The sequence below is a fragment of the Bufo gargarizans genome, chromosome 10 (genome assembly GCF_014858855.1).
Source record: "Bufo gargarizans isolate SCDJY-AF-19 chromosome 10, ASM1485885v1, whole genome shotgun sequence".
Classification (NCBI taxonomy): domain Eukaryota; kingdom Metazoa; phylum Chordata; class Amphibia; order Anura; family Bufonidae; genus Bufo; species Bufo gargarizans.
The window spans coordinates 16,245,181-16,266,488 of NC_058089.1; the positions used below are offsets into that span (position 1 = coordinate 16,245,181).

Here is a 21,308-nt window from a genome sequence, read left to right on the forward strand (position 1 = left end):
GGGGTGGGGGTCTGAGAGGTATGTGGGGGTGGGAGATCCGGGAGAGGGGGGCCCATAAAAAAATGTTGCTATGGGGCCCAGTCATTTCTAGCTACGCCCCTGGGTATACACATCATATGGTCAGCTGATAACTATGCGAGTAGGGTTCCTCCTGAATGTTCTTCTCTAGAATGGACCTCTAGGCTTCTACATGATGCGTTTGCGATTTCTATTTTTGCATTAAATCACCTTGCTACTAGTTGTCCACCTATCTACTCAGTGATCCACATGACCATCATGGTGGATAGCCATGGTGGCAAACATTAAACACTGGCCTGGGTTTCCATGGGCCCACCAGAGGGGAGCTTTCATCTACTAAGAACATGCACACACCTTCATTTAACTACATCGTAATCTTTGTTATTATCATTGTATGCACAGGAAACATCATCAGAAAGATCTAAAGCTGGATTTACACAGGGCGACTGAACTTCATTCCCGACAATTGGCAGCTCGTTCCGTGAAGGAGACTGCTGCATTTACATGCGATCCCTTGTCCTCATACAGAATCATGGTTTCTGAGCAGAAGATCGCTGTTTAGACAGCACGATCTGCTGCCCAGAAATGATGATCGGTGGGGCCTGCATGAACGATTGGATCACTTGATGATACTAATCTGTATGGCCACCTTTAGACCTAAAGGGAGGGGTTGTCTCGCTTCAGCAAATGGCTTTTATCATGTAGAGAAAGTAATACAAGGCACTTACTAATGTATTGTTATTGTCCATATTGCCTCCTTTGCTGGGTTGATTCATTTTTCCATCACATTATACGCGGCTCGTCTCTAGGGGGTACCACCACCCTCTAATCCAGCAGCGGTGGTCGCACTTGCACACTATAGGTAAAAATGCAGTCCTCTCTGGTGCCGGGGACCGTGGGGGGCCACATAGGCATGCATGCAAAGTAGTTCCCATTCCGACCACCTCGTGTTTGCTCTGGTGACCATGATCCCTGGAAACAAGCCGTGTATAATGTAATGGAAAAATGAATGAAGCCATCAAAGGAGGCAATAAGTGCCTTATTAACTTTGTCTACATGATAAATGTCATTAGCTGCATTGAGACGACCCCTTTACCATTCTACGTCAAGAAGACTATGGTTATGTCCACGTCATGTAAATTCTGAAAAACAAAAATCTGTGCCTTTGCCCCTTCAATAATCCATCCCTGTTGGTATCTATGAGGTAGCCACTTTGGGGCCTTCTAATAGAGGGACCACCATTTAGGTTGGTCCTATTTAAAATGGAAGCTAATTATTTGTGAAGGTCCCTGGGAACTGACCAGAGGAACGTTCTTTTTTACAAGGTTTGGGATAGAACCCTGTTCTGTCTTCCCCAAGTATTGGGCTTGGGTGGGCAACTTTTTTGTTATGTTGTCACCACCGATATCGAGACCCACAGAGGGATAATGAAGCTTCCAGACCTCTTTGAGCACCAGGGCCTGGGTGTGACTGTGACCTCCACACCCTCTATAGTTGCATCTCTGGACACCGACCATTCCGGACTCAACGTTTCTAGTTGAAAGCGCTATCCGTATGCAGTCCTGCAGCAACCACCTGCGTCCCCAGGTATATAAGAAGCAACCTTCTTCTTTTTGGAAAGAGATGACAACATCCATTTCATGTTAAATATTTGCTTCTTCCTCTCTGTGTTTGTCAGCCTGGAGTCTCACGTTGGCGTTGCACAAAGTCAACAGATTTAGAAAGAAAGTGGAGCAGACGGCACGCTATATCCTTGGGCTTTCTGGGTCACATATGGCTTCTGTACTGTACAAAAACAGAATGATGTACAGACAGAGATTCTGTTCTATTTATTAAAGTTTATTTAAAAAAATTATATACAATTTTATGCTAGATTTTTTAAAAAGAAACCCTCTAAGCAAAAAGAATAAATAAAAATTCAGACATGTTTTCTGGATATTGTAAAGGTTTTGTGCTATGGTATACATTCATTGTTACAGTTAGTGGGTGTGATCTCCATGATAAATAATGCTTATCTTCCTATACCTTTAAATGTGTCAGACTCCTCCTCCTTCTCATGCCCTCCCTATCTCAAGTACACATACTTAAAGGTAATGGTTTATGAATTTAAATATATAGTTGTACTATCCAGCCTTATTTAACCCCCTAGCAGTATAACAGAGTTTCCATTACCTAGGCCTCTAATGATAATGAGATGACTCTGCTCATGCTGTCCTAGTCTATACAGCAAAGTGATCTGCAGAAACCAAAACTTATGATGTCTTATCTGGTGTGAAAAATGCATTTTAGGATTATTTTATGCACATCGTATCAGATATAATCAGCTAGTTCTGTACTATATCTCTCTATGTTGCAGGAATAATATGTCTGGGTTGATTATTATAGGTCTTCTGAATATCATATCTGTAAGAATCCTTGTCCGTCGTAGCCTTGAAACCTGATACCATTATCTTGTCATGAGGGTTTCGTCTGCTGGCTGTTTCTTCTCCCCGATATGACATCTAAGATCAGAGCCGACCTGGAAATTTCCACCAGATAATCATATGATCAGAGCAATAAACGGAGTAAATTACAGGAACATTATTGACTGAACTTTACTTGCCGCTCTCCCTGGGCTTATAAACAAGTTTTGCCCTTCCAGTTAATAGAGTGAACAGCCTTAGACAGTAACCATCACCAGAAGTGGCTCTTTTACATATTACAGCTAACCTAGAGGGCGCCAATAATTGGTCGTCTAAAGTCCCCATCAAGGTAATGGAAAAAAAAAATTTGCCATAACTGTAGGTTTTTGTAAACCATTCAGGATCACATGATGTTCCCCACACCCCTAAAGAGTGCTGCTCCAAGTGGTGGCGTGCTCACTACTTTGAAAGACCATTATACAAATATTTTGGGCTTCAGATCAGAATTAATTACAGGTTGGGAGTATATAAAAAAAAATCACTTACCTTTTGAAAGTCTGACCTTTCCAGCGCCCCGACTCCCGTCCATACAGTTCCCATTGACATGACCACGGCAGGCAATCACGAGCCTCAGTGGTCATGTGTGCAGGAATGGCATGTGATCACTGAGCCCCTGTGGTCAAAGCACCATGGGGAAGAGGGGATTTTATCAAGTCCTACGCCTCTGGAAGTCTAGCCTCAAAAAGTGGCAATTAGGCAAAATAGTTTACTTGCAAAAAATGTCAATATATTTAGCATTTTCACTCAATCCACATCAGTTCTGAAAAGTAGGTGGGAAACTAGGTGTGGTACAATTTGACTCCAGGTGGAAGGCGGAGTAAAGAAATCTTGAGTAACATCTCTAGACAAACGTGTTAAAAGATTCACCAAATTTATCAATTTGCAACATTTAATAAATTTGCATAGTGTCCAACAGTCTAGAATTTACAGGGACTGTCTTTGAACTGTCCCAGGCTTAAAATGGACAAGGCCTGGGTGGGGCTTACAAGCCCCGAATGTACCAAGGACAATATTGGTAAATATGAGTTTGTCTCACATTACGCCAGCCAGAAAAATTCACTTTCAAAATTCCCTTTTTAGGAATGAAATAATTATTTCACAATTACAGGGAGTTTGTAATATTGGCGTGAAAAGAAATTTCCACCATAAAAAGTTTAAGGACATGTATACTTTTACATCCTTTTTTTATTGGTACAAAACATCTAAAATCATTAAAAAAGGTGGCAAGTAGTTTTTATTAAAAATATCCTACCATCTTGTATATATCCTACGCAGACCTATGTGTCTCCATGGTTACAGACTACAAACAAAACCTGTGTAGTCTGATCCTGAGGTACTATGTTACACCGCTCTTTCTGCCCCCATCTTCACTAATGTAAGTAGTAAAGATTTGGATAGACACATTACCATAGTATTAAGCTATAACTAAGTTTTGTTTATAGTCTGCCATCATGGAGGGCCATAGGTCCGCATAGGAACCAGCTGCTTGACTAATGAGATAATCAACTCTCCTATATATGCTGGCCTGTTTGTTCCACCCCAAGGTTTCTATAGCTTACTAGGCCCTGTAAAAGAGCTATAATCCACTTGTCTGCCTGTTTATTGACTTCTGCTTGATTCCTGGATTTCAGACTCTTTGCTGCCTGACCTATGCCTGCTTACTGTTCTGACCTTGTGCTGCCTGCCCTGACCTCTGGACAGTTTCATGGGTTCACATGTACTCTGCCTGTCCTGACCTCAGCTTGTTTCCTCAGTACAACTACTGCCTGATCCCTCGTTGCTTCACACGGGTGTTTCTGAGCAGCAAACAACAAGAGTTAGCAGTCTGGTATATCCCCTACAGCAAAGGCCAGATCCCTATATAAGGGTTAAACAGTGAAAACCAGGATAACGCCCTCAGGACTAGCACAAAGTCAAACCAGTTTGTTGGCGCAGTGGCTCCACACTCACTGCCCGTAACAATTTGTAAATTTGTTTAATCTTTTATTTCAGATTCATTGGGGCAATAAAGTGGTTGGAAAGGGGGACATGTATTTTAAAGACTTGGAGGGAATTCTGAAGATGCAGGTACACGGTTAATAGGTGTCAGGCAAATGCTCCTTTGTCTCCACCATAAGCATGCACATTTATGCCTGTATTATGCTGGCAGATTTTTCGGCAGATCATCTGGCAGTGTAATACTGCGGCTGATTGCCTGATGAACGAGCAAACACTCAATCATTGGGCAATCCAAATATTTTGACTTGTTAAAAAATTATCATTTGCAGGCGGCAGATCATGGTGTCTAATAACGACCTGCCGCCGGCAAACCACTATACAGCATGGTGACGAGCGATGGCATAGCGATCGCTCCTCTCTATGCTGCGGAGGAGATCGCTTCATGTAATAGCAGCAGTCTCCTCCGGTAGAGAGCAGGCAATTGCCGAGAAGGAACGCTTCCCTCCAGACAATCGTCTGCCACATTGGACTGTGTAATACAGCCTTTAGCCAAGAATACATGTTTATATCAAAGGAGAGAAAACAATATGTTCCCTGAAGGAGATTGAGCTGTTGAAATTCAACATGTCCGATCCTTTGTTATCCGCAGTGATGGTTGGCAGGCTGCCAAATACATTAAAGCATTCACTGGTCGGCAAATCCAGCTGACTTTTATCTAATGTGGCCAGCTTTTATCATATACTATCATGCAACTTTGTTCTCAAGAGGTCTCTGGTTATGATGACTGTGTTGACATCTTCACCTTCAGAGAACTCTCTTTGGTAGCCCATTTTGGCCAACCAACAGTAACAAGGAACGTTCAAACTAAACAAAATCACGGAAAAAGATAAAAAAAAATCATCGTGCACAATGTGATCAATAAATATGCAGATGTACATGGCTACATTAATAAAAGAAAAATCACTGAAAATGATGCATTAACACAGTAGATGCAAATATTATACAGTTGTGTTCAGTCAGACATCACTAACCTGATCAATCACTGTTTTTAGTAGAAATGATATTTCTACATGAAAAATAATTTACTAGCAGGTGTAGTAGAGTAACAGAAATCCAACAGTCATGACATGCATGCTGCTGACTCTCTGTAATTCAATCACTAATTGAAAGGGGCATGTTCAAAATAATAGCAGTGTAAAGTTCAATGAGTGAGGTCATTCAATCTTTGAAAAACAGGTGGCAATTATTGCCCTCATTTAAGGAAGGAAGGCAGCAAATGTTGTACATGCTGGTTACAGTGCATTTCTCTCTGAAATTCTGAGGATAATGGGTCGTTCCAGACATTGTTCAGAAGAACAGCGTACTTTGATTAAAAAGTTGATTGGAGAGGGGAAAACATATAAAGAAGTGCAGAAAATGATAGGCTGCTCAGCTAAAATGATCGCAAATGCTTTAAAATGGCAACCAAAACCTGAAAGACGTGGAAGAACGCAAAAAACTACCATTCGAATGGATAGAAGAAAAGCCAAAATGGCAAGGACTCAGCCAACAATCAGCTCCAGGAAGATCAAAGAAGGTGTAAAGTTACCTGTGAGTCCTGTTACAATTAGAAGACGCCTCTGTGAAGCCGAGCTATCTGCAAGAAGCCCCCGCAAAGTCCCACTGTGGAAAATAAGACCTGTGCTGAAGAGGTGACAGTTTGCCAAACAGCACATTGACGGCCTAAAGAGACATTCTGTGGACTGATGAAAGTAAGATTGTTCTTTTTGGGTCTAGTGGCCGGAGACAGTTTGTCAGACGACCCCCAAACACTGAATTCAGCCCCAGTGCACTGTGAAGACAGGGAAGCATGGTGGACAAGCATCATGATATGGGGAGGTCTCTCATACTACGGTGTTGGGCCTATTCATCACATACCAGGGATCATGGATCGGTTTGAATACATCAGAATACTGGAAGAGGTAATGCTGCCTTATGCGGAAGAGGAAATGCCCTTGAAATGGGTGTTCTGACAAGACAACGACCCCAAACACACCAGTAAATGGGTAACATCTTGGCTCCAGACCAACAAGATTGACGTTCTGGAGCAGCCAGCCCAATCCCCGGATCTTAATCCAATAGAAAACTTGTGGGGTGACATCAAAAATGCAGTTTCTGAGGCAAAACCAAGAAATAGAGAAGAACTGTGGAATGTGGTCCAATCATCCTGGGCTGGAATACCTGTTCACAGGGGCAGAAGTCGGTGACTCCGAGCAACACAGATGTCCAGCAGTTCTCAGAAACAGCGGTTATACAACTGAAGATTAGTGAAGTGATTCAAAGGAAAGCAAAATCTTCAAACATTTTTCAGTTTATATAGTGAATGTTTGAGTTTGTAAAGAAGAAGACAAACACTGCTATTTTTTTAACAGTCTAATATTCACTTGTCTTAAAAATTTTTTAGAGGAACAACACAAATTTGATATATTTTTCTTCATGTTTTGATTTGGAATAGAATGTGTAATGTTCCCAATGCATCTGTGTGTATGGAAATAAAAGCTATTAGAAGGATTTTGAGCTTTATTCACTCTGATATGATAAAATCTGAGACTCTCAGACAATATATGTTTGTCAAAACACATCTGTGTCCACCTACCCGCGACAAGGTGGTCTCAGTCAGTCAGGTCCTACTTTAAACCTACCTATGCGTTGGGCATCTATATTCAGGAGAGCAGACCCTGCACATATAATCTGCTGCTACTTGTTAGGGCTGTTTAACACGAATGAGTCCATTGCAGGAATTACGCTCCGTGTGTGAGAGCGTGATCCACCGTTCTGGACTTGCAGGAGCGCAGGGCATTATCATGATTTATAATGCTGTGTGCCTCTGCTTGACCTTACTGCTACAGAATCATAGTGACATAAAGCTGTAAGGTCAAAGAGAGCCACTCAGCATTCTAACTTATGATAATGCCTTGCTCTCAGGGCCGGGACAAGGTATTTTGGTACCCTAGTCAAAGCAGGCAAAATTCCCTTTGACCCTACTTTTCTTATAAGAAGCAGTCACAGTTATACCAAAAGTAATTCCAGTGACCCACAGGTGACGTTTCCATGGATTATAGTTTGTTCACTTTCCTTTTCATCTCCATTCTCCATTATGCACAGACGTATTTGGCCAGGGGTGTGCAGCCCCATTTGTTATATCAGAAGACACCATGATTAAGAAATGGCACCTGATAGATGGGGGGCTGTTACAGATTTTACATTATGGCCCAGGAGATTAGGTTACCCGTCTGACTTTACTCATTGCAGTTCATCCCTACCCTCTATAGCGAAGAACCCCCCATCCAGCTGCCCCTTTAACATGCCCATCTTGTAGATTCCACTAATGCAATGCCCACTGCTGCCCTGTGTGCCCACATTAATGTACCGACAGTGCTGCCTTATGCCCCAAATTATTGCACTGCCAAAATGAAAGGACATGTCGACTCTACAGTACTAGAAAATGATGGGATCCAAAGCAAACTTTAGGCATCAAACCCCAGACCACTTCCCAAAATTAATACAGACCTGACAGACCCTAAAATGAATACAGATCCCAGATTATCTCCAAATTCATACAAACCCCAGATAAGACTACAAATGTATGCAGACCACAAATTAATGTGGCTCCCTATAACTCTCACCCCACCGTCCCATGTGTCCCTATCCCTCGCTCAGATCTCTTCAGATCTCTACAGACCTCAGATCAGACCCCAGATTTCAGATCACACCTCAATATTCATGTGTCCCTATCCCTCCCTCAGATCTCTACAGACCTCAGATCAGACCCCAATATTCATGTGCCCCCCTCACTCCCTCAGATGCCTGAAGACCTCAGATCAGACCCCAATATTCATGTGCCCCCCTCCTTCCCTCATATCTCTACAGAACTCAGATCAGACCCTAATATTCATGTGCCCCCGCTCTCCCTTAGATCTCTACAGACCTCAGATCAGACCCCAATATTCATGTGCCCCCTCTCTCCCTTAGATCTCTACAGACCTCAGATCAGACCCCAATATTCATGTGCCCCCCTCCCTCCATTGCTTGCAGACCTCCCAATATTCATGTGCCCCCCTCCCTTCCTCCCTCCCTCAGATGCTTGCAGACCTCAGATTTGACCCCAATATTTATATGCCCCCTCCTTTTCTCAGATGCTTGCAAGCCTCAGATAAGACCCCAATGTTCATGTGCACCCCTCCCTCCCTCAGATCTCTACAGACCATAGATCAGACCCTAATATTGATGTGCCCCCCTCCCTCTCTGCAGACCTCAGATCAGACCTCTCTAGCGCCTCTCTTCTTGCCGCTCTGCACTTTGACCTGACGTCTGCACAGCATCTGGTCAGAAGGCCCTGAAACAGTTGTCTTCAGATGAGGTGCTGGCTTATTTAATATCCAAATCATGTCTCAAGGCCTGTTTAAAGAGCTGAACATTGACTTATAGGATAGTCACCTTACATCTGGTAACATCAGAGGCAGAGCTTGTTAAGAGCTCATTTGCATCCATTTGTTCTCAGAATTCCAGAGGAGCATGTATGGCCTATAAGTTTCCTCACGCCAATGAAGGCGCTTTCTCCCCAAGGATAGATAGTACCCCCCAAATCCTAACAGGCCTCTCACCCAGTTAAGCCATTACTCTCTGATCTGCACTGATGAGGGGCAATCACCCCAAAACAGCTGTCTGCAGATGAGATGCTGGCTTATTTATTATCCAAATCATGTCTCAAGGCCTATTTAAAGAGCTGAACAATGACTTATAGGATAGCTGCCTTACATCTAGTGGCATTAGAGGCAGAGCTTGTTAAGAGCTCATTTGCATGTCTTTCTGGTCAGAAGGCACATTTATGTATGATCTAACTCTTTAGGAAGTCAGGACACAGCTCAGCTGCTGGAAGAAGAGCAGGGAGAGGTGAGTGATAACAGATACACTCACAGCTCTCTGGCTCGCAGATGCAGTGTACTAATGAGCACTTCCACAATGGAAGCTCTTATTAGTAACAATCAGAAAGGTTTTTTTTTCAGTGGCCAAAATGCAACCCACCCCTTCAAGGTGGCGCCCTAGGCAGGCGCCTACCCATCGCCCCAGCCTGGCATGTGCTCCTGCAAGTCCAGAACAGAGGATCACACTCAAACAAGGAGCGTTATTCCCACAATGGACTCGCTCATGTGCAACAGCCCTTACCTCTGTGTGCAGTCAAGCATCCAATGAGAGGAAGAGCATGCACAGCTATCAAAGTCGACTGAGACCACCTTGGCGCTGGTAGGCGGGCACAGATGCGTTTTGATCAAAATATATCGGCTAAAAATCTCAGATCTTATCATATCAGAGTGAGGGCTTAGTCTATATATAATATTTGCATCTATTGTATTAGTGCATTATTTTCAGTGATTTTTCTTTTAACAAGGAAAGTTGTTGGATTCTAATGGACCCTGTAAGGACAGTTTCCTTCTTTTTTTTTTATAATATGGAAGGAATGTCTAGCCACCAACGAGCTTCTGATGTTCTCTTCGTAGACCTTCAATGGGAGGAACGTTACAAGTTTTGGAAGAAGTTTTCCTTCAAAGATCAACTCCCGCCACAATTGACAACAGTGGAAGAGAAGTAGAAGGTTCCAATTAAGTACATTATTTACATTCGACCTTCTTCTCTAGATCCTGACTTTATCATCTGAACTTATGATCCGAAGATGATTAGCAAAGTAAACACAGTTTGGCATGCATGAGTAATATATTCCAGACGTGTGTTGTGTTACTACATTTCACGTGTCCTTGCTGATTTTTCTAGTGCTCACGTGTTTCACAATACTTGTCTAGTGACTGATTTGCAGTTCTACCCATATGATGCAATATAGAAACTACTTCCTTATGACGTGGCTGACGCTTATTTTTTATTTCAAAAATACACCCCATTGAGTTGCCCAGTAAACTTGACACCAAAGGATGTGTCGCCACAAGTGTCGGGGCCAGTGTTCTAATCCTAATATGTCTACTGCATAATAATAGTCAGTGGTTATCTAACATCTTTCCTCCTTATAGAAACAGATCATTAGGATGGCTAATGGGGATTGTTTTTTGTTTTAAAATTGTTTTTATTGGTTTTACAACAGTAAGGACGTACAATCTTTACTTGCCCTACAAGGGCGCCAATATAAGAATGCATCTGATATAGTACAATCGAATGAGAAAAATCAGATCACATAATAACAAACAAAAAGAGGAAGGAACGTAGGAAGGTCCGAGGGAAGGAAAGGGATGGGGGTGGGGGGGAAGCATCCCTTATGTTGCCAAATGGTAGGACTTGTTCCAAAGAATTAATGCAATGATACCTTTGATGTTCACGAGAACCATAATGCAATTCAGTTCGAAAAACCTCTATAATTCTTCCAAGGTTTCCAAATCGCCTCAAATCTGTGTGGTGTTCGGGCTTCCCAGTGAGCTATCTGCTCAAGGCGGTACAATTGATCGCATCTATTGATCCACTGTTTGGCTAATGGGGATTGAAAGGTGACAACCCCTTAGGGAACTGGGAATGTATTCAAAGCAGTTGTCACTTATCTTCCTCCAATCCTCTTCATTGGTCATACAAAGCCTGTAACTGACCAGTTCCTTACCTAATGAAGAGGCCATGATGCCTGTGTGTGCTCCTTGGGCATTAAGTGTCTCAGGTTGCACACATAGAATGCAGGTTGTCATGTGGGCATTCCTAATTAGTTGCCTTCCACTTTTGTTTGAAATCAGGAATTCTATAGAGAAATAAATATAGGAGTAAACAGGGGTGGACGAACTCTCTAGGTGCTCAAGAAATAGGCTTCATGGGCACCTCCACCCGTGGTCCCTGAACCTCAAAACAATATGTGTTAGGCCACTTTCACACCAGTATTAGCAGACATCTGATAGGTTGTTCCAATAGAAAACAGCTATCCGGAATTCTCCAGATCCAGCAAAGCCGGATAGTGCCACCTGCCCTCCGGACCCCATTGACTAAAATGGGAACTGGTGGAGATCCGGATGATCCCCGGGATTCGCCTAGGCAAAAACCATGGTGTTCAGCAACTTTTGTCTGGCAGAATCTCGGCATATACGACGAGGATCTCAACCGGTTCCAATTGTAGTCAAGGGGTCTAGTGGGCAGGCGTCAATTTCCAGTCAATATCAGATCCTGCTGGATGTCTCTAACTCTGATGTAAAACTAGCCTAAGGCATTCTCTCACCAATAGGCACTTCATGAGTTCAAGGGACTCTATGGACTTAGGAGACACTATCTGATGTCCTCTTGTTCATGCAAAGATATTAAGTAATGCTTTTATTTTAAGGTGCTAAATTGAGATGCTCCTGCTCAATGGTTCCCTGGGTGCTTGCCTATTCCACCTATTCCTTGTACCAACCCTGAAAGTAACATACATGTGACTTACCAACATGGCGAATGAAGGAAAGGAGGGAGTACTTGAATATAATTATATAAGGAGGAGTGACTGGATGAAAAAAAGACTCTAAATCCAGAATGGCTGGCTACAATTTCAACTTTCTGGTCCTAGTTTTAACAGAAAGAAGTACGGGAGAACAAACTGCTGGTCTATTAAGTGAAATACTGTGCAAACTAAAAGATGAGGAATAATCATGACTAATGACAGGTTTGTTGGGAGAACTTATGTCTTGCATCAGTTACAAAGTTTGATGGCACAATGGAAACTACCCCAGAGCTTTTGTTAATTGGAGTTGGAGATCAGAATACTTAATTGATCAGAATACCACATTAAAGAAAATGGTCACTGTAGTTTCACGCAACTTTGCATAAATCAATAGTACAGGTGAAAATAAGAAACTTTGTAATATATCTCATCAGATAAAAATTCCTTCTTCTCCATTGATGGCCCCCTTTTCTAAACGAACTTTCTCTCTGAAATCAGTGAGAGGTCTGTCTTTTGAGACCAAGGCTGCCTATTCACTGAAGATTCACATCATCCCATAAAAGTCTATGGAGGAGAGAGAAAGTGCAGAGAGAAACAAGCAGACAGAGAGAGAGACAGACATGATTTAGCAGCTAATATTAAGTGTTATATCTCACCTTAAGTGCTTTATTTACATCTATACTGCTCAGTACTTCTCTATAATATCCTATGTGGTGCTTCTAAACCTAGGGAGCAGAATCTGCTGTCTCCATGTGTACTCTATGGGGAGACATGATGAGCAGCTAGTCTTCATCCACCAGTTCAAAGACAATTGAGAATTAGAGATGCAACATTCAAAACTGCTTAAAATGGCAGATACAAGTCATATAATGGACAGGTGTAATGCTTTCGCTCATGTATTTACATATGGCAGCTAACGGACATTGAGGTGGTGGACTCTTATAAGTACCTGGGTGTTCACCTGAACAACAAACTGGACTGGAGCCATAACACTGATGCTCTTTTCAAAAAGGGTCAGAGCAGACTCTATCTGTTGAGGAGACTGAGGTCCTTTGGAGTGCAGGGGACGCTCCTAAAGACCTTCTTTGACTCAGTGGTGGCATCAGCCATATTCTATGGTGTGGGTTGTTGAGGGAGCAGCTTATCTGTGGCTGAGAGACAGAGATTGGATAAGTTCATTAAGAAGGCCAGCTCTGTCCTAGGTTGTCCCCTTGATCAAATGCAGGAGGTGGGTGACAGAAGAACTCTAGCAAAATGAACATCACTGTTAGACAATGTCTCCCACCCCATGCATGAAGCTGTTGTGGAGCTGGAGAGCTCCTTCAGTGACAGACTGCTGCATCCTAGGTGCACGAAGGAACGTTATCGGAGGTCCTTCCTCCCAGCAGCGGTTAGGATTTTTAACCACCACTGTTCCCAGAAATCCAGTAGTGAATTTTTAAAAAGTAAATTCTGTGTTACGTTTTTCTTGTATTTTACTCTTTAATTTCTAATTACTCTTATTTTTGCTCCTGTTGTGAATGTGATTGCTGCTGTTATGCCAAGATTTCCCCACTGAGGGACAGTAAAGGGATTTTCCTCTTCTTCTTCTTCTTCATCTTATAATTCTGAAAAATTGTAGTTACACTTTGAAGGGTTTTTAGGGGATTTTCATATTGATGGCTTATCCTGAGGATAGATCATCAATGTGAGATCAGTGGAGATCCGGCTCCTGGCACCCCTGTCGCTCAGCTGTTTGGGGAACCGCAGACCTCCAGTAAGCGCTGTGGCCTCACAAGCTTACCAAGCACAGCGCGATCCACTTGATAGTATTGCACTCAGCCTCATTCACTTGAATAGGACTGGGCTGTGCCTAGGCCATGTGACCAATGAATGTGACATCACTGGCCAAGGAAGAGACCTATCCTGAAGATAGGCCATCAATATGAAAATCTAGGAAAACCCCTTTAAGGATATTATGTCCTAAACCCAGGCCTCTGTCGAACCACTCATCATGGAGATTCAGACTAGATACAGTACATATAGCTGCCAAATAGAGAGACCTAAGTGTTGTGCACCTGCCCCAAGCTTGTATGTAAAAAGTGACTTGTAAAACTTTACATAGATAATTAATACAGGGAGTAATCTGAAAGTTCATTTTATTAATAAACAATACGGTACAAATTAGACATTTATCTACAATCACATCAAAAGACAAAATGTGAAATTTAACTACTTCTAATGCTAAAAAAAAACTGCTGAGAGAGTCCGCATGGTGCCCACACACTCTCTTAGAATGATTCCTGATTCAGCATCATCATGACCCATCTCCACTCCCAGGAACGCCCCTAAACATGATTGAAACACCTCGTTTATGGAAATATGGATAACAGGGCCTCTGGGCAGTGTATCCTTAGCAAGCAGTCTGTCTCCTGTATGCTGACCTTCATCAGACCCTTTGACTGCCATGAGTTGTAAGACTTATAGTAGGAGCTCGAGGTAATCAGCAGGGACAACATAATCACCCAAATGTCCATGCAACTATATCTCCACCGGCCATTACCAATAGCTCCTGCTATGACAATGCTGGCAAATTCAGCTTGTCCTGAACCAAAAAATGAGTAGGTCTTATGTAAACCCAGTCAAGCAGTGAACATTATAGGGGCTGTGCCCAGGGTCGGGGCTTGAATGCCCCAAATTTTAGATTTTTAGGAAGGTTTGGACCTATTCTCATGAATCCTCATTATACAATTGTGAGTCCCATCCCCAAAGTATGCTCAAAAGAATGGGGCTCAGCCATCTGTGATTTGTTTAGATCATGCTATTGAAAATCACCCATGTAGCTCAGTGTGCGCCATAGTAGCCCCCAGGGCCCCAGCCTTAGCCAATATAGGAGGGATACCACACCTGTATGCAGGAGACGATGTATGATCCCATGATTTCTAGCATTTAGTCTCACAGTATTTGGCTCGCTGATCGCCCCTAATGGAAAAAAAAATGTTTTTCTAAAAATCTACCCAAAAATTCACCAGTGACATTAGACATAAAACTTGAAATGCCCAAAAATAGCAGCCAGCACCTCTTCCCGGTAACAGGTAAAGTAATCAGATTCACAGTAAATAAAAAGACATATATACATAAAAAAATATAAAGACATATTTTTGTCCATGTGATTCCTATATTTTTTTTGGCAAAAATGAGAACGGTAAAATGGCCATGTTGCCCAAAGAAGCCAATAAGAGTACAGGTTTAAAGCGGTTGGTATACATGCCTTACTAGAGTATATCTCCTACTTACGACTCTTCTCTGTGGGCCACAGTAAAGAACAGATTTGGTGAACTCGTGAGGATCGTGTATGTATTTTTTATCTATTCTTGGCAAAAAAATAATTGAGGCAAAGAGGCCATATTGCCCAAAGAAGCCAATAGGAATACAGTGACAAGGGTTGTCCGATCTGGAGTGTATGGATGTCAAAGGGGGGACTCTCCTGCTTAGGACCTCTCTCTACGGGACACAGCAGAGAACCGCCTTGGCGGACTCGGCAAGATCATGTATTTTTATTTATTTTTGGCAAAAATGTGAGCGGTAAAGAGGCCATGTTGCTCAAAGCAGCCAATCAGAATATAACTGTAAAGGGGTTGTCCCATCTGCAGTATATGGATGTCAAGAGGGGACTTCTGCTTGGGACCTCTCTCTACGGGATACAGCAGAGATCCGTCTTGGCGGACTCGGCAGGACCATGCATGTATTTTGTTTAACAGACGCCATGTCATAATACGACATCTCAAGTCTGAGTAGCCTTTTAGTGAACGGGTACACTTAGCTTCCACTGGTGATTACAGCTGACGACCTGGAAGGCGGACCTGTAGCGATCAGTTGATCACTAGTAGGTTTTCATTCTAAGATGGGGGTTGTTCAGATTGGAGAACCCTTTTGAATCTCTGAACATGAAATCCAAGCTGATCTCTGATTCGTTGCTGTCAGCATCACGCCATTGCTTTCTCTAAAAGAGCGCCCCCTATATCTACAACATGTAACAATCCGTGTAACGTGACTGCTATCATCACCGTTGCCTACATAACAAAGTGCGTGTTTTTTATAAATCACTGTATATTCAGTATCAAAGGTGACCATGGCTCTGGCGCTAGAACTGTCGAACAATGTCACATGACACGTGACATCAGCAGGTACGACATGTCGCACAGTTTTGGGATAATTGGGCGCCTTTGATACATGATTGAAGTAAATTTAGAAATAAAATAAAAAAAAATATTAATCCCAGAAGCCCTTTTAAACTTGATATTTTATGGTTTCAGTAGATTTATTTTTTTACTGTTACAGTTAATATCATTTGTGTATCAATTCCTACTGGTTTTCAGTGAATGGAAACCTTTTGTTGTTGATTTCCAGAGGATGGACGTCTGTCCTGATCACGTAATGATCGCCCATTCAAAAACGCAACTGTGCTCTCACTGGAACAAGCCCTGCACTAGTGTGATCATCACGTCAACAGGACAGATTTCCATCTGCTAAATTGCAAAGGTTCTCATTCTCTGACAGCAAGCAGAGATCTTGAAAACCATCAATCAATAAGCTTTATTTGCTGTGACCAAAATATCCCTTTAAAGGGATATTCTGGTACCCAGAGGGCCCCGCCTCAATCACACATATTATGCTTGTAGGAGAAAGTTTGTAATATACTTACCGTAGGACTGGTCACATGGGAACACAGTCTCAGGACATTCCTCTTCTGAAAATCCTGCTTCTGCCTACGTCACGTCCTTTACCAGGTTTTCTGCTTGGGCTGGGACATCACGTCTGCTGTAGATGGGGTCAGAACTATTCCTCTCCCTGGTGCATGTGCAGATGAGGTGTGTTCAGGAGTATTCAGGAATAGTTGTGGCCCCGTCAGGGGTGCGCCTAGCCTTTCTGCTGCCTGAGGTGAAAACCGAAATGACGCCCCAACCCCCGATGCCAATTTTTTAACCTAACCCCTTCCATTTTGCCTATGGCCCTTTGGCTGCCCCTCTCTTGCCCCTACCTGGTGCTGCCTGAGGCGATCGCCTCACCTGGCCTCATTGGTGGTGCGCCCCTGGGCCCCGTCCACAGAAGAAGTGACCGTCCATAGCTGAGGCCGGAAACCTGGTAAAGGACGTGACGTCGGGAGAGGATCGTTGTGTGACCACGCAACCTCGATACAGTAAGTATATTACAGACTTTCTCCTACAAAGTTAGGTGGGTTTGTGGGGACCACAGGGTCCCGGGAAACCCCTTTTATGATGCAGCTGCCTTCAATGATATTGCAAAATCTGTAAAGAAATTTTTTACATAGCGTACTGTACATACAAAGCGGAACCAAGACAATTATAAGAGAATAATCCAGCGTTATTACATCCAAGAGCTACCCATGCAATGCAGCAAAATCCTATAAAATATTGCAAGTCACAGAAAACTGTGTACATAATCATTCTCCTGAGTGTAGAGAAGTGGCGCCAAGTCTTTAATCCCCGCGTCTTCTTGTGCCCCCCATATAAATAAATTAGTCAGTGTCTGCAGTGTTCCATTAGTGGGCTTCAGCTGTTGTTCTCCTTCCATCCTTGCGCGTTCTTCCCGAACTTGTAGACCAGACGCCTCCCATCGACATGCTCCAAGATCTCTCTCTTGTAGTAGTATCTGATAAGAAAACGGCAAAGGCTATTAGTTCATCATCAAATGTTGGCGTTGCGGTGTCTTAAAGGGGTAATGCCATGATTGATGTAAAAAATCTAAATCACACATCATATAATACATGACTATCTCCTGTATGGCACATGGAACCAGAGATCTTCCCATTCATTGCTCCAATTGTTCTGCTAGATTCATTGCAGACTGGCTGCTCAGTTGGCGTGTCCTTTCTGTGGGTGTGCGTCAGCTCTCTCGCTGTATGTCACGGTGCGGTTCATGCCTTTTGCGTACTGGCTGCGGGTGATTCCGTGTAGGCTCGTTGCTTTTGGCTGCGGCACTGTTTGACATTGCACCATGAAATGCACTGAGGATGCAAACATCAAAGGTACGGCCAGGTGGAGTCCTGCACAACGGGAGGCGGGGGGGGGCAAGTACAGCTGGGCCCTTCTCTCTCCAAGGGCCCCATGGCAGCTACGTTGTCTCTTTATGATGATGTGGCCCTTGATTGGAGATTTAGGGCTCATGCACACAAACGTATTTTCTTTCCGTGTCCATTCAATTTTTTTTTGCGGACCGTATGCGAAACCATTCATTTCAATGGGTCCTCCAAAAAAACTGAAGTTACTCCGCGTGCATTCCGTTACGTATGTCCTTATGTCCGTTCTGCCAAAAATAGAACATGTCCTATTATTGTCCACATTACTGACAAGGAGAGGACTGTTCTATTAGGGGCCGGAATGCACACGGACGTCATCCGTATTTTTTGCGGATCCGTTTTTTGTGCATGAGCCCTTACTCAGAATTGAGGACACAAGTCTTATTTGAAATTTGAGAACATTTTCCCCTCTATTCCCATCTTTATGGGCATTTTACAGGTGGAGTTGACCTAGTTGCTTCATTACTTCTCATGGCGCTTGAAGGACACGTCCTGGAGTTTCCAAGCTAATTGGCCTTGACATAATGGAAAGACTATGTAAATAACCTAGATTATAGATGCTGCAGGAGGAACTGGATGAAATTAGGGTTGCAAAAGAGTCTATTGCACCTGCACATGTCATCAGACCAGCGCCGTGTTGATAATTAGAAGGATCACCCATTCTGTAATATTTCTTCATGACTCAAAAAAGGAAATTTAAAATAGACAGAACAGAAGCTTTATAGAAAAATCCCCAAAGGCTGCACCTGGTTCTCATGACTACCTGTCAGTGCTCCAAATCACCGTCTACATCAACTTCTACACGTATGCAAACGTATAGTCCACTAATCAGACCATCAAGGCCATTTCCCTGCATGGTCTGATTGGATAGCATCAGACTGTGCAGGGACACCCCCCCCCCCAACTGGTAACACCCAGCTGGATCTTAATTTCAAAACCGCTAGCAATTCATTCATAACTTCTAGAAGGAATAATAAAGGAATGGCACAACATGCAGTCATAGGAGTAGAAGCTCCAGAACTGTTATTACATGGGGAATGCAAGAAGTTAATAAAACAGACATGTCAGGAGAGGTGACGGGTCCTCTTTAAAGGGGTTGTGCACCTTTGGGATGGTTTTGGCATACCGCTCCTCTTGGGCAGACCTGGAAAGGGAAGCAAACTTACCTGCTTCCCGGCGCAGGCTCCTGGCTCCTTCTCTCCCCGGCCTCGGCTGCTCCGCTGCGCTTTCAGGATGTAAACTTCACTTTTGACGCTGCTGCAGCCAATTGCTGGCCACGGAGGTGACCTCCTCCCATTGCGTGACCATTTGACATGACGCAAGTGCGCTAGCGAATGTCTGCAGCGGCTTCAAAATGGAAGTTTACATCCTGGGAGCGCTGCGGAGCAGCCGAGGAGAGAAGATGTGGAGAACCAATACCACCGGGAAGCAGGTAAGTATGCCTCCCTTTGCAAGTCTGCCAAAGAGGGGATTGACCAAACACCCCCCTCTTCGTCCCAATATTTATCTCCTAAATCATCAGTTGCTGGCCCTTTAATTCAACTGCCTAGCTCCTTTTTGCCCTTGGATGCTGGAGTTGATGAAGTAGTCGGTGCCTTAAAGCAACACGAGCAATAATGACCACCATGCCCTTGGTCACATGTAAGTGGGGTGTAACTTGTGGTGGACCTCCACTTGAAGCTGTAGGTCTGTTGGCCGAGGATCTCCCAATCAGTGGGACACAGCAGGTTGCACTGGAGCTTCCTCTTGTTTTTCTTTTTCATAAAGGGGCCACCAACAAAAAAAGTACAACCCTGAGCACCAACCAACCTAAGCTCATTTTGGATGTTACCTCATGGCGCGGCTCAGCTTCTCGTAGGTCATGCTGCTGTTGTTCTTCTTCTTTCCCCATAGTTGTGCCACTGCCTCGGACTTGAGGAATCGGAACACCCCCTCGGAGCGGTCTTCCCACCTTATCAAGCCAGGGTTCTTTTCAGGTGTAAGCAGGATATCTCGAATAAACTCCCACAGATGTGTCCCACGGGGGTCTGCACAGAGATGCTCATGGTCAATTAAGTGGAATTGAACACATAAGGCATATTACACTCCTGCTGCTCTCTCTGGTAGATGCTAGTCCTGGAGCCGTTCTACTATATGTTGTATTCTAGGTGATAACGTATATATAATTACTTTATCCAAGTCCTGGAAGGCCTGTATTATTGCCTAATGCCGCATTTACAACTATGAAGACTCCAGAGCTGAAATCTCCAAGTATCCTTTTGAGTTACATCCTGTATTATACTCCAGAGCTGCACTCACTGTTCTGCTGGTGCAGTCACTATGTACATACATTACTTATCCTGTACTGATCCTGAGTTACATCCTGTATTATACTCCAGAGCTGCACTCACTATTCTGCTGGTGCAGTCACTGTGCACATACATTACATTACTTATCCTGTACTGATCCTCAGTTACATCCTGTTTTATACTCCAGAGCAGCACTCACTATTCTGCTGGTGGAGTCACTCTGCATATACACTACATTAATTATCCTGGACTGATTCTCAGTTACATTCTGTATTATACTCCAGAGCTGTACTCACTATTCTGCTGGTGGAGTCACTGTGTAAATACATTACTTATCCTGTACTGACCCTGAGTTACATCCTGTATTATACTCCAGAGCTGCACTCACTATTCTGCTGGTGGAGTCACTGTGTACATACATTACATTACTTATCCTGTACTGATCCTGTGTTACATCCTGTATTATACTCCAGAGCTGCACTCACTATTCTGCTGGTGCAATCACTGTGTACATACATTACATTACTTATCCTGTACTGACCCTCAGTTACATCCTGTATTATACTCCAGAGCTGCACTCACTATTCTGCTAGTGCAGTCACTGTGTACATACATTACATTACTTATCCTGTACTGATCCTGAGTTACATCCTGTATTATACTCCAGAGCTGCACTCACTATTCTGCTGGTGGAGTCACTGTTAGGGGTCCTGTACAGATCTTAACTATATGTTAGGAATTTGCCCTTGTGCAGTCCCATAATACTTAAAATTCCGTTTCAGTTATTTAAAAAAGCATTGAAAAGCAGAGTAGCCATTTCCAACACAAGGGTGTGTTGCTTTTTGCAGCGAAGCCTTCATTCAAGTGAGCTGCAATACCGAACATGAACAGAAGTGGCGCTATTCTGTTTTCTCTACTCTCCCACACTTCCTATCACTATGTGGCTCACACAAGGACCATTTAAAGGACAAAAAAACAAGCGTCAAATACTCAAAAATTCTTTGGCTTCCTATTTGTTTTACTTCCTTACATGAGTCACTCCATTATACAACGTATGGTATGTGACGGCTTATGTGGTCCAATCTGTTAAA

At 43.3% G+C, this 21,308-nt stretch overlaps 1 protein-coding gene across 1 annotated transcript in view; it reads right to left on the minus strand.

Annotated features, from left to right (window-relative positions):
• Positions 1–16,114: 16,114 nt before the first annotated feature.
• Positions 16,115–21,308, minus strand: part of LOC122920457 (ETS homologous factor-like) — a 49,157-nt gene continuing 43,963 nt past the window's right edge. The window contains exons 8-9 of the mRNA XM_044269971.1: positions 19,761–19,956; positions 16,115–17,502 (exon numbers count right to left, since the gene is read on the minus strand). Coding sequence (XP_044125906.1) covers positions 17,403–17,502; positions 19,761–19,956 — 296 coding nt within the window. The 3' untranslated portion in view covers positions 16,115–17,402. The remainder of the gene's footprint in view (positions 17,503–19,760; positions 19,957–21,308) is intronic.